This window comes from Atheta coriaria, unplaced genomic scaffold (genome assembly GCF_025399875.1).
Source record: "Atheta coriaria isolate IRGN ID8LTWV9N9 unplaced genomic scaffold, Caltech_Dcor_3.1 hic_scaffold_7_pilon, whole genome shotgun sequence".
Lineage (NCBI taxonomy): Eukaryota > Metazoa > Arthropoda > Insecta > Coleoptera > Staphylinidae > Dalotia > Dalotia coriaria.
Genome location: NW_027045449.1, coordinates 2,099,738 through 2,114,106, shown reverse-complemented (window position 1 = coordinate 2,114,106; position 14,369 = coordinate 2,099,738). Strand labels below are relative to the sequence as shown.

Genomic DNA, 14,369 nt, shown 5'->3' with positions numbered 1-14,369 from the left:
TTCAGTATTGTATATGTATATAGTGTGAAGGTAGCTTTAGATTTATTCATACTAGATGATGCACGACATTATCCGAACATTGCCGAACGTAGCTGAGCTCGCCTCGCCTTGCGCTCTGCTCGCGCCGCCGATTAGTTCGTTATTGTGCGTGTTTGCAAGCGTTCGCGCTTGGCAGGAAGGAGCGTCCATCCGTTCCTTGCTCAAGTGAATCGCACACACACGCTCGGTGTGTGCGGACTGTTTGGTTTGGCGCCGGTCGTGGTCCACGCACGGTGAACATGCAACATGGCCGTGCTCGCGACGAACACGAGCGGACACCTGCAGAATCAGTTGACGCGCTCGCTGGAGCGCATTCTCGAAGACGCCAACCAGAGCGGCGAGCTGAAGCTCAGCAATCGCAAGCTGAAGGACTTCCCGAAAGCCGGCCTCAAGTACAATCTCAGCGACACAGTCATTGCTGGTGAGTTTACAAAACAAAACAAATGCACACCGAAAACAAACAGAACGCCATCTTCATATATTCATATCGAAAAGATGAACTCAATGAAATTGTGATAAAATTTCGATATCACAAGAAAACAGGATGCGGGAATGGGTTATCTTCATCGTTATCATTTGTATACATTGCTCCACATTGCTTTTCAGCAATTTGTCATAGACGTGGGTTGAAAACAACGTTTGTTTTATTTATCACACAAACAAAATGTCGGAATGTTGACAACTACGCATGTTGCCATGGTTACAATTACACTATTCAATTGTTAAAAACCAAAATCAAAGTTGCTTTCAACGCGGAACAATAAACTGCAGAGGCGTAAAAAAGTCGTAACGCGTGTTCAGCTGTTAGTTCAATGCCTTAAGACACTTGATACTTTTGTTGGCTCTTTCATCTCTAATTTCTCAATGGAAATGCATCTGCTTTTTGTTCGTGGGCGCGTTAATTGCGCCCAAACAAACGAACGATAGTGAAATCAATGAAATCGAGGAAGTGCCAAGTGGGAATATACGGAGAAGTCGTTCGGGAACAAATGTGAATCGCGAATGAATGACTTTATCAACGTTTACGATCCGTGCGCATGCCTCATGCGCCATTCTTGTGCTTTGAATAGACACAAGCATTGTCTGGAATAATCAGCGAGATAGTTTACGACGCGTAATAGAAAGAAAATTCTTGGAATACAAATGTCGCTTTCGTTTAAGTATTGTGGTTGCTTTTCCATTTATTCCTACGCCACGCCACGCGCGTATCTTGAATCAACTTGAATCTAAATTTACAAACATTTTTCACTCCTACAGCTTTGCTAGTAACAAAAAAAAGAAGGAAAGTTTTGCTTGCAAGCTGGAAATAATTTTATGCATTTCCGAGAGGATGAAGATTCCTCGTTCCTTGTGGCTTTTTGCTTGTACTTGATACAAATACAAAGTTCAAGCACGTTGCATGCATTTCTTGCGGTTGTTTGGAGCTATTCTTGAGTTTTCCGCAACGTTCAATTATATAGCAATTAGACTTTGGTCTTGTAGGATACATGTACATGAGAATGTATTCTGGGAACGCCAATTTGCCACTACAGATTAAATTTTTTCTTAAATCTATTTTTTTTAAGTTGACATGTGTTACGAATAAAATGATTAAGAAAATTAAATGTTTTGCGCGCACACATTCTACGTTCTATAAATATTGTCGCCAAGGCTCCGCGGGCGCCGCTGGCGAGAAAACTGAGTGAAAACAAACGACAAACTGGCGGTCAGTGAGTCATCGTTTTAAAATCCAAACAGATGCAGATTTCAAACATTTTCAAGTAGCAACGCTTGCGGTTAACTAATTTATATCATATCAAGAATTGGCTACTGCGGTAAATAAGTTGATTGTAGTTTAATTGACGTCAAACAAAATAATCACGAAAATTTGTGTTTTTTTCTTTATAAATCGTATTTTTAGCTTTTTTCTGGTTGCAGTAGAAAGAAAAAATAAGCATTCAGAAAAAGTAGCTAATTGCAGCAATCTGCAAGGTCTGCTGAGTTTTTCTCACACTTGAAAGTATTTATTTCATCACATTGTACACACATTGCAGCTAGCGCTAATCAAGACGTCTTACAGTTTAATTTATAAGTCCATGAACTTGTTTATGGTTTTATTCTAAATACGAAACAAAATTAACACAAAAAAAAACTAAGAGAAACGTTGAAAGTAAACGTATAATTCATTTTTTACTTAATCCTAATTACAACGTCTAATGAATATTTAGGTTTTATGGCTGTAATTTCACCGGTTTTCTTTGCATGTTGCCCGTTTCACTCCATAAGGGTAAACGCCCTTCGCGTGTCAGCGTCTGCTTGTGCAGCATGCACATCGGTGGTTTTCTAGTTAACAGTTTACACGTTGTTGGATGGCGTGTCAATGCACCTGCTACCCTTTTTCAAAACTGGCAACTTTCAAACTAAATTTACAACATTTCTGCTCGTTTGCCTAAGTTTTAAATCTCCCTGAGTGTTTTTAGGGCTTAAATCGAAATTTATTGCGCACTGCTAGTTTTATTAAGTAATATACACATTGTGTTAAATTTATGATCATTTTTAATTCATCAGGATGTTATTACGCTCTGTGCGCTGCTGTTTTCTATTAACAAGAGGAAAATATCGCATCTTGTCTGGTCATGTTCCATTTTTAGCGCGTTGGCTAACATCACTAATGCGACATATTTATTCATATTTCCGAGTGAGCAGCGTGCAGAAAACAACACATAAATAATACATCAGTTTATTTTTTATATTTTGTGTTTTTGTTTTAATTTTGTTGTTGTCATTTTTTGCATCATTATTATACGTAGGTACTACAAATAGTGAAGTAGTGGAGATAGCACACGAAGTGTACTCGAGTTGAAAACGAGCTAAAAATAACTGGAGCTTGAACATTTCGAGGTAATTTTAGTAAACATCGCATGATATGTGTTTTTCTATCAGAGTGCAACATGCAACGTAGCTACATGATAGCGTGATGCAGTTTTACAAGAATAACATCATCATAATAACACCGCACTAAATGTATTACAAATTATTTTTCCTACTTCCACTTTTTTGAGACACGGAAAGTGGTACTTTAATCACGGACAGCCAAAGTCGTGAATAAAGTACTTTAGTCACGGGGTGGAACTTGCGCATGTGCAAAACTCTACGGTGCAGTAAAAGTTCAAATAGAAAAACTAAAAAAACTAAAACGTTAAACGTTGTTAAAGTAGAGTTTAGCGCACTTGATACTTTATATAATATTTAACCATAGTAAATATTGTGTTTATTGGCCACGTTATAACTTTAGTTTTGGGTGTGATTGACTATTGTGCGGTGTTTCCCATGAATGATTTGAATAATTTAGTTGACATTAAACCGTAAAGTCAGATTTTTACACATTTCGTTCATTATCATTTACTAAACGTGCGCCTGGCAGTTAAAAAATTACTAGTCATTGGTTGGTGTGTGTAACCATAACCGTAGTAAATATTGTAGTAATACCCAAGCGCCCAACGTGACTAACGCCTCGTAATTACCCGAAGCTAATGAAACAAATTACGAAAATCATTATTCCCCAGCCTGCTGTTAGACGAGCAATCATAGCAGCAAGCGTTGTGTTTAATATGCTACAAAATACAACACAATACACTGTATTCTCTATAATCTCAAATGAACTTTACAGTAAATTCTATTAATATGCATTTCGGTTAATTGTATAATCAATACGAGCATTTTGGTATTTTTAACTCAGTCGCATTAAACTAAACTGAAATGTTGAAAAATGCAGTCGTTAAAGTTGACAGAGATGATTAACCGAAATGAAGGTAAAGCTGTCATGACCGGAAAAGCTAAAATAGACGGAAGAACAGCGATCTCTTTCTTCAGGTTGGAATTTCTTTGAATTTTGTTTCATTTTTTTGCTTCTGGGGTGGTTAAAGATTGAGGAGATTAAGCACAGACGTCAGGCATTAACCACACAAAACATCATTACATAAAAAGGTCGGGAGAGCAGGTAGATTTAATAAAATGCAGGGAACAGGTGAACTAAAAGATGCGATGAATTTGAAAACGCATAAAATATAATTTACTTAAAAGTTTTACAAGAACTTTCAAAACTTTTCAAATAAAATGAAACTTTACAGCTTTCTAATGTAAATTATATTTTTATGTTTTATCTTCTCTTATCTTGCTTCTCTCAAGGTTAAAACAGTCATTTTGGTGGTGAATATTCTCCCAGTTTGCTACTACTCGCTTGGGAGTAGTAAGTCTGAAATTTTAGCTTAGTACATGCTGCTGTTCGTGCAGATTCATTTCCCCGATGGCTGAATGCCCAAAATGTTTGAGAGATGATGAAAAAAAGAGGGCAGGAGTCCGCCACTGCAGTCGGTTTGGTAATCTATCAACGCACAACCAACCGCACCCGACACGAGAGTCTGGCACGAGTGCAGGAATAACAACGGGAAAAGACTGCAGACCAATACTAGTCGATGTTGTATACATTTAGGGGAGAAATAATGCCCGGCATCGTCACGCTAATATACTAATACGCTTATACAATTTTATGTGCATCCTAACCTAAACAAAACTCAAGTAATAGCAGGAATGGCAGGAAACACGAGTGTAAAACTAAAAACATTTGATTTTTTGTTTTACTGCATGTGTGTTTGGTTAGGTTTTAGTATTCAAAGCAAAATCCGGTCAGAGTGGTCAGGATTACGGCGCTGTGTTACTCATTCCACGTTTCGCTTTCATCGTGTATGCCTGGCGGCGGCAGACGCAGACACGTGGTTCCCAGCTCAAAAAGACCACGATTTTATTTGACTTGTCTGGAATAGGAATCATATCACATCCCGATTTGTTAATTTAGTTTTCTCTTTTTATGTTTGGTTGAAATTCATTTCATTCGGTGATTCCCCGTCGAATATACACCCGCGCACGCTGTTTGAGTATGAATGAAGACGGCGAGACGCAATCGATAAACGCCCGGCACAGCGTGGCGGCGGCAGACGATGCCAACAACACATGTGCATTGTAGGGCCCTTGAAACTTTTCCGCCTCCGCTCTTAACACCGCATTAAATGTCGATAAACTCGCTGGATAATCGCGCAAAACTCTTTTCTAGGCTTAGTGCATCGTACTTCATTTTATCTCGTGGTATTATCTTATCATTAGTGAGCAGCGTAGTGGAGTAAACATGCAACTGATTAAATAAAACCTCCGGGAAGGGATTACTAATAGCTAAACCTTTGAGGTAATCAGCCGTGAAAAATTTGACGTAATTAATAAAGGGTAACGTTTTATGTTCACTGAATGATTAAATTTAATGGCATATTGATTGAGCTTTCTGTTATCTCGTCATTATTTTAATAAGGTGTTATTAGTTGTCTTGTCTTCACAATGATAAAATTTTATTTCTTTTGTTTTGTGTCGTGTGGAATTAAAGCATACTTCCAGGAATAAGGTGTAACTATGTGGATGTATAGCGTGCAATGTGTGTTAAAGTGTGTATTATGTATCTTCTCATGTTTGTGGAGCTTGCGCCGCGATTGTTTTTTCTTCTATTGTTTCTGCTTTGTTCGTTTTCCTGTCACTTTGGGTTTACATCCTTTGTTTATATGCAAAAGCATGATGAGGAGTTGGAGTTGAGCTTTCAGTCTGGTGAATTGTATTAAGTCAAGATACTCTTGGGTTCAAATTTGAGTATTTTCTTGATTTACATTAGTTTTTAGGTAGATTTTGGAGTAAAATTTCATAGAAACGCAAGAAAACGTGAACTAAAAGATGCGATGAATATGAAAAGACATAAAAATATCATTTTCTTAAAAGTTTGCGTAAAACTTTTGTAACTTTAGCAATAAACTGTAAGTTTTTATAGTTTTCTAATGTAAATTACATTTTTATCTCTTATCTTCCTATTCCCAAGATTAAAAGAGATATTTTGGTGGTGAATATCCTTAGAGTTTGCAACTAATCGCTTGGGAGTAATAAATCTAAAATTTTTATTCACGAAAATTCATTTCTCCGTTGACTAAATACCAAAAATGTTTCTAAGATCATGAAAAACTGCGTAATTTATAACTTTTACAAATTATTTCGTTATTTTACCACAATTTGCGTCCCATGTCTGCATTTCCACTTTCTGATGTGATGTGGTTGTGGTTAGTTTTACTAAAGTGCAGTTCTAACCTGGTATTACTGTACTCGTATGCAAAGCAGGACGTCGTCGCGGTCGTGCCGGAGTCGGAGTCATGCGAACTTAGGCACTCAGACAGGAAGCGCGTAAAGATATCATCCTGTCCGGGGGCCGTTTGGCGCGTCGGACGTGTCCGCGTCTGGCCACTTCTTGGTTCTTACGTCTTTTGTTTTTCCTTCTTACACACTCACAACTCTTGAGCTTTTTTTTTAACTTCAACAACGTTGAATCGGGTCACGCAAAACCAATTTCAACACGTCTTCGGTCTCCACTTCTTGAAGACTTTACACTTTACATTTATTTTTTATTTTTAAAAAGATAATTATCAGAAAGTTGTCTTAAAAATCTTTGTGACGCAGAAAACTTTCTATTTTTCTTCATTTATGACGTTATAATATGATTATCAAATTGAATTAATACTTGACTCACCTTGATTCGTTCCTATTCGTATTTTACTATATCATTACACAATGCGCACTCACAATCACGTTCGAAATGAAATCATACTTACTCATTGCTACATTATACATTATACTCGTAAACAATAATCGTACACATATTGAATGAAACATTGTTATTGCTTTTGGCGTGTTATTGAATATTTCGGATTATTACGCTTCGCATTCGATTTGATTGCGGATTGTTTGTCGACTTTTAAAACCGTTTCGTAATTGCATGACGTGTTCATCGGCCATTATCGTAAATTCATACCAATATAAATATCTACAACGCAGAGAGATTTCAGATTTCAGTTGAATGACTTTTTCTAGTTTTTGGCTCGTTTGTGGCTCGGGTTTATTGTGTCATGTCGCCTTTTCATTTCGATTCGGATGCAACTCTTGTGTATTCGTACGAGGGAGTACCGTTAGTCGCTGGCGCATGATACCAACGCTGAATCTAAATTTAGACACTGACAGCGCGGACCTCGTGCGACCAGCGCCGCAGCTTGGTGATATAATGATTAATGAAGTGCCTTCATGATTGCACACGCCATGTAATCTGCAAGTTGGATAGTAGGATGCATACGAAACGGGGCAAAAATTAACACTAGAGGAGAATTTAGAGCTAATTTTAACATTAATGTCAGGGTTAAAAGTGAGTGCTTTTGGAAAAGTGGCCTTATTATGCAGGGAAATGTGATATTTTCACAGAAATTGTTAGTTTAATTCTTGAAAAGTTAAATTTTAGACTAAAATTTGTGTTTTTTATACTTGAAATTGATCGTTACATCAATATTGACTTAAATTTTTTTGAAAAGTAGACATTTATTACTCGAAAACAAAATTTTGTCGCAAGAACTTGCAAATTGGGTTGCCTATGGGTGTTATCTCTACCTGCGTCTGATTGGTCACATAGAGGAAGTGACGTCAGTGTTGAGTTGATTGTTCTTATTTATATCTTCATGAATTTCCGAATTTTCTTTTAATATCGCAGCTACCAACTCAATAAATTCCTATTTTCTATTCTATTATTAAATTTTCCCAAAATATATTCAAATTTTAGTTTTTATGAGTTTTAATGAAGTTGTTGACATTTTCTGATATCAATCTCTTTAGATATGAGTCTCTTCATGTTTAGTCGATATTCCTCATCGTATAATAATGTTATCATGTCAAATTTGATCATTTTATGGTTATAGTCATGTGCGTTTGTCGGTTTTTACGATCCGCACGCAAGTATTATCCTAAACTTGCGCTGCGAGTGCAAAAACTATTCCAGACTCGAAAAGGGTCGGTCTTTCGGCAGGAACCCTCTTGGAAAAAGAATCGGGGACGAAAATAGCGATCAATACGCCTGGAGTTACTAACCTTGCTTACTCTACATGCCCAGCTCTGTCATCAAATTGTACCAATCAAGTCGTCGGCGCAGAATATGAAAGTGTGACCCCTCGTAAAATAAGAGAAGTTTATTCTCTTGAATGTGAGTGCATGCGCGCATTATTACGGCATGAATCACACGTGCAGTTGCAAGTCATGCGGAAAGTTATATATAGGCAACTAAAATTACGTTTTGAGGTTAATATTGCGATATTGTCGTGATGGTTGCATATATTTTATATTTTTACTTGGTCTTGATATATATTTGATGTTTGATGTGAATGTGTAGGCGTATAATGGAGGATTAAATTTCCAGGCGCGTTTCTCATTCGATTTCCTTTAATGTGATTGAAAGGAAGTCACGTTTCATCATCATCAACATCCTACTACCTTGAATTTTATTTCTGCGCGTGGATTTTGTATTAAAGTTGAAAAGGTCATCACGAAGCGCCCCTTCGACGACATTACGTTTATTGCGTTTACTATTTTTACCTTTTTCATATCAATATCGCGCTCTCTGACCTAAATAATTATATACTCGGTGGAGTTTTAATGTCAAACCACAGTGGCACACGGCTATCTGTTTCTCCGCTCTTCCTTGTGCTTCCTGCGTTGAAACAACCTTGGAAAGGTTTCACAAATGTCAAAGTGAAATCCTAAAAATAAAGAAATAGTAATTGATGGTAATTTACTACTAGTAAATTGTTTAGTAACTTGCTTCTGGTTAAATCATTACCTGCGACAAGAAGCCGTAATGAATTTTTAAGCGTCGTGGAGGAAATTGTAAGAAATGTTTGCTGTGCGCGAAGATTAGCGCCGGGTTGTTGTGTGTGCGCCGCTCGCGAGGATAAGAATAAAAAAACCGATTTATGGGTTCAATCAACCGAACGCAGCGATTACGACTTCTTTATAGTCGTCACAAGATGTATGTACAAACACTTCCAGAGTGGATTGCTTAGGAAAGTTGTGGTTCTTCGAAAATGTTGTATAACAAGTTACAAACGTTGCCTAACTTTCAATATGCAACCAATTATACATGTCGTAAATACATTCGGTGTTTATTTGTCTGGTGCAGATTTATCCAAGAACCGATTCAGTGAACTCCCCGAGGAAGTGACCAGCTTCTACTTCCTGGAGCGCCTGCAATGCTACCACAACACAATTCGATATATTCCAGACACCGTCGGCAGTTTGCAGTGCCTCAACTATTTGGATCTCAGCCGTAACCAGTTAACATCGCTACCGCGAGAAATCTGTCAGTTACCTATACAGGTATGTTAGGCAACCAGTTATACACGTATTGGTTGTTATTGAATGCGTTTTGTATTGTTTTTATAGATTCTTTTGGTATCTAACAATCGGTTAACATCGCTACCGGACGAGTTATGTCGAATGTATCGACTGACAGAGTTGGACGCCTCTTGCAATCAACTCACGCATCTACCACCGCGGCTTGGCGAGCTGACTGAATTGCAGTCGTTGATTCTGCGCTCGAATCAGTTGCTCTGCGTGCCGATCGAGATTACCTACTTGCAGCTCGTCAGGCTGGACCTGCGGGCGAATCGCATCGGTTGCCTACCGCTCGAGATGCGTGATATGGACAGTCTTATTGAGTTTTATGTCGATGATAATCCACTTACGCTACCACCAGCTAGTGTAAGTATTAATTTAATATTTTAATATAAATTATTTATTACAATAAATATAATTATAAATTGTTTAGTTGTGTAAACGCGGTCGTATTCACATCTTCAAACACCTGGAGAATGAAGCGATTCGTTTGGGACACAAAATAACATCGAATTTGAATGGTACGTTGAGTCGCCGGCCTGGCAGACGGTCAGTAGGCTCGTCGAATGCGACATCAGCGTCTAGTACACCGGTGCCGCCGACACACATCCCCGAAAGACTGAAGCATAAGCGCGCGAACGTCGACAGCGGCTATAGCACGAGCAGCGATGATAAGCGATGGTCGCAGGAGTTGACCAGTGAGATGGATAAACACTGGTCGGCGTCCACGCCGGTGATGAATCGCCTGGCGGATATGAATGGCTCGAGTACATCGACGCCATCGACGATCTCACCGGGGCCGGATGGTTCGTATGAAGAGAGTACGTTCGTTGCTGGAAGCGAACAGGATGTTTGTGATAAGAGAGATAGGATAGATAAGGAAACTAATTCAAGGTAGGTGTTTGAACATCATTTCACGTCTTATTTATAGAAATTATGAGTTTTTATTGTTTTCAGAATTAAAATTATTTATTTTATGCAAACTATTTTATTTTTGATTATGGTGGTTGTCAATTTTGCGAGGAAGTTGTTTTGATGAAATCAAAAACTGGTACTTTTGTTGGTTTTTGTGGTTTTATGTTAAATTCGTGTGGGTTTTTGCGATTTATCAGAGATTTTTTATGTTTTTGTGAAAATTTCACATATTTTAACCGATTTTATTGTTTCAGTGCGAGATTAAGTCCGTGCCATGACAATATAACGAATGGTAACGGCATCGACGATAAAAACAGGCCTTTGCATCAAATACAAACTTATCGGTAGGTTTTATGTGACATTTTAACACACCCAAAGTAAATCAATTTAACAATGTCATTACATATTGTTTTATAAGTGATTTACATGAACAAAACATCAATTTGTTGTATTATGTTGCTTGTGATAAGTAAAACAATTCAATTTGTTTCTCTACTTTAGAGAGTATAAGGAAGCTTTGCGACAACAACGCGCCCATGATATCGGCTCCATCTACCGGCCGAAAGATGCGGACGAACAAGGTTATAAAACTGAACCCAATACGCCTACACATCAACCCACGCGAACAACGCTTGCTACATCCAAGTCGGATCCCACACCATTAAACGCCGTGCTGAGTAGTCCGAAACATATTTTCGACGATACTTCGGGCAGCAAGAAACCAGTACAGAAAGTGCAACCGTCGCGTCTTTGTAATACTATTTATGCCTCTCCGCAGACTTCGCCAGGCAACCCGCACATCAACGGCAATGGATTGGACAACAATAAGAAATATATTTGTGATTATGTCAAACCGAGTTCACCGGTGAAAGCTACCTCAGGTAATTTTACTTTTTTTTTAAGAAAAAACTTAGTTTTAAATTTGTTTTTCTTGTGATTGTTAGGAATAATGACACATGATAATGTGCCAATTACAAATGGCTGCTCGAATTCGAAACCGGGCAGTCCTCGTGTGCGAAGCAACGGGTTCAAACCGAGCAGAACCATGCCGTGGAGTAATGGCGAGGCGCTTGCGCAAAAGGACAGAATTACGTTTACAATGCGACGGGAGATTGATAAAGCTCGTGAGGAAACTGATTTGATTAATCAACTACGTACTGTAAGTACACTTAAAGATCTAATTTAAATATTTGCATTGTTTTTATTGTTTGTGTTTCATTTTGTTTAGATTTTGGAAGCGCGATTAAAAATGGCGCTGCCTGCTGATTTAGCACCAGCATTAACAGATGGCGTTGTACTCTGTCACTTGGCAAATCAGATTCGCCCGCGGTCGGTTGCAACCATACACGTTCCATCTCCTGCTGTTGTAAGTTTTAATAAATTTAACCAAATTTACAGTTGATTTTATGTGTGATTGTAATTTATTTTAGCCTAAATTAACAATGGCACGATGCAGACGTAACGTCGATAACTTCCTTGAGGCGTGCCGCAAAATCGGCGTGGACGAGGTGAGTGCGCATCCATTTTCTTTCCGTTGTTTTTCTTTGTTTACCTGTTTGGAAATTAGTGATGGGGTGAGACTGTGGTTGTGGTTGGTTGCAGGAGCACCTGTGCAATAGTGTAGACGTTACCGAAGCGCTGGCCGGACGCGGCCTGCCCAGACTGGTGGCGACCGTCGAGGCGCTCGGTGCCATCGAGCGCCGCTGCTTCCTGCACGAACAACCACAACTACAGTCGACGTTGCAGCCGCCATCCGAGCAGATTCCCGCCGTTATTACGCTCGGCGACCATTGCGCTTCGCTCGCTTTAATTTTATTTGCGTTTATTATGATGGTGTTTCTATACACACACCCTGAACTTGAATAGTTTATATAACTACTCTATTTTCTCGCAGCCACATTCCAATATTTATTCGAAAAAAGAGAAACGAAGGTGCTTTATTAGGTATTCTAGACTAACAATGAGATTAAAACAAAACAACACATAATATCAACATACTTGTGATCAATTGAAACAATTGAGTGCCTATATTAATATTTATACACGAAACGCTTAGTATTAGATTCTTTCGTAATATCCTAACGCAGAAAGAATCAGTAGCAACAAGTATTATTGCAGCTTTTTTTAGTATTAATGAAGTTAAACTTGAAATCGATGGAATTGATATGAAATAACAGAAGATATGCAACTATTTTTGCGCGTAGCTATTTAAAAGTAAAAATTAGCCTAACTCACAGGCGCTAACAAAGTACGAATAACAATTGAATATTACAACAACGCCAAACGATGAAAAGTATCTGAAGTATTGTTATTTTCTAGTCATTTTTACAACAAATGAACAAACAACACAATCACATTACTAGATTCTATAAGGATTAATAACAAGTAGGCTAAAGGTGGCATTTGTAGTGCTTTCTATGATTAACAAACAGTATTAGAATAATACCAACATCAATTTCAATGCATCTTCCAAAAATGTTCCAAATATTTACAACAAACGTTTACAACTTATTAGCGATTAAGAATTATTAATTATTACATATTGCAAACTCAACAAATTCGTTACTGGGCTTTTCAATTCGATTATTTTCATTATCATGCATAAATTTTGTTCTAAAACTGTGAATTTGTTGGGTTTTTCTGCATTTATTTTATAGCTAAGTACAATTTACTTAAAATATTTTCGTAGTACTTAAGGTTTGTTTTATTTTACGTTTCTTTTTGAATTGTTTGTACAAAATATGAAAACAAGGTTGTATTTATTGCTTTACTTGGGTGTGTTTATTATTACGATTAGTGAACCCAATGTACTGTATGCATTCAGAAATATAACCTTAAAAGTTAACCTAATGTTTTGTTACAGAATATGGTGTGTTGCTCATCGGATGTGTTGGAAGGTCGCGGTGTCGTGCAGGTGGCGATCACTGTCATCGAACTGGTGCGGTTTCATTCGCCAAAATCGCCGCAACATTCCGCCTCGGCTGCCACGGCGACTTAAATTTTCACAACGCTCTCTCACCTTTTCTCTCCCTGATTTTCAACAAAACAAATTATTTATTTATTGGATCTCTCGTTGGAGATCTTTTCCTAGTACCCTCGTAGCCTTTCCTCTATATGTAGTTATTATATATAAACGTCCTCGTTTTTAAAAGTTCACTTTAGTTTACATTTACAGTAAACTTAAGGCACGTTACGCCATCTGTAAGTGTAAATTGGTACTTATGAAAAGAGTTGAGGCTCTGGACCAGCTCGAAGACGCTCTCGATCGAAGGTGTTTCTTTTAAGACATGTTTTGTGTTCATGTTCATTGACCATGACAAACGAATTGTGACTAAAGCTCAATGTAATCATAATCAAATGTGTAACAAGTGAACAAAACAATGAACAATTGGCCTATAGTTAGACAACTGATGGATTTACATTGTTAAATTGTATTAAGTTGTGTTTGGTGTAGACATATCAGAATTAGTTCGTTTTGCAAGCGTGATTCAAACAGAAACCAAGTCTGATTGACAATAAGACAAAATTTTGCAGTTTGTGCCAAAGATTTTCAACATTTTTCGCATACAATCGTCATATTTTAGAATCTGTGTTGGAATGGATCAACAAATGGAATGAAAGACTTGAAATCGACTTTAAATTTAAAGTAAAAGTAATAAATTCTAGGAATTCTTGGCCGTTTTGTAAATACAATGTAGTGTAAAACGGTGTAAAACAATTGAATTGACATTTATAGTAATGCGTCCATTATTCGATTTCTTATTCGTGTTTAAACACTACAATTGTACGATTACGAATTTAATTACACGTTCACGAGTTGTGTGACCGCGCAGGTGTGTGCCTGGGCTTTTGATAGTTCCGAGACTTAATTATCAAATTATTAATTTAACGATTTATCCAGTACATAATAACGTTTGTATATTATAATTAAATTATACCATACGGAAACAACGCGTTGCGAACTGATCGCCACTGCGTTTGATTTTCTAGTCATGTCATATGCATATTAAATTTAATTTTTATTTCGTAAACGTTAGAGAAAAATACCTCTCATCCAAGCATTATTATTATTAATAAGAGTAAATGATTTCACGAAACAAATATTTAATGGCAATTTCGAAAGGAAATTGGTGTGGTAGGCAACCAAC

The 14,369-nt window shown here is 37.6% G+C and overlaps 1 protein-coding gene across 2 annotated transcripts; it reads left to right on the top strand.

Annotated features, from left to right (window-relative positions):
* The first annotated feature begins 126 nt into the window (after nt 1-126).
* Nucleotides 127-14,252, top strand: Lrch (Leucine-rich-repeats and calponin homology domain protein). Of its 2 annotated transcripts, none has more exons than XM_065307741.1 (10): nt 127-460; nt 9,092-9,288; nt 9,355-9,672; nt 9,740-10,200; nt 10,476-10,565; nt 10,723-11,102; nt 11,166-11,380; nt 11,450-11,587; nt 11,652-11,729; nt 13,085-14,252. In XM_065307741.1, the coding sequence occupies exons 1-10, from the start codon at nt 286-288 to the stop codon at nt 13,217-13,219; spliced, it is 2,187 nt and encodes a 728-aa protein (XP_065163813.1). In that variant the 5' UTR covers nt 127-285; the 3' UTR covers nt 13,220-14,252. The 2 variants fall into 2 exon arrangements, with proteins under 2 accessions (XP_065163813.1, XP_065163812.1); XM_065307740.1 differs by lacking the exon at nt 13,085-14,252 and adding an exon at nt 11,824-12,991.
* Nucleotides 14,253-14,369: the final 117 nt, after the last annotated feature.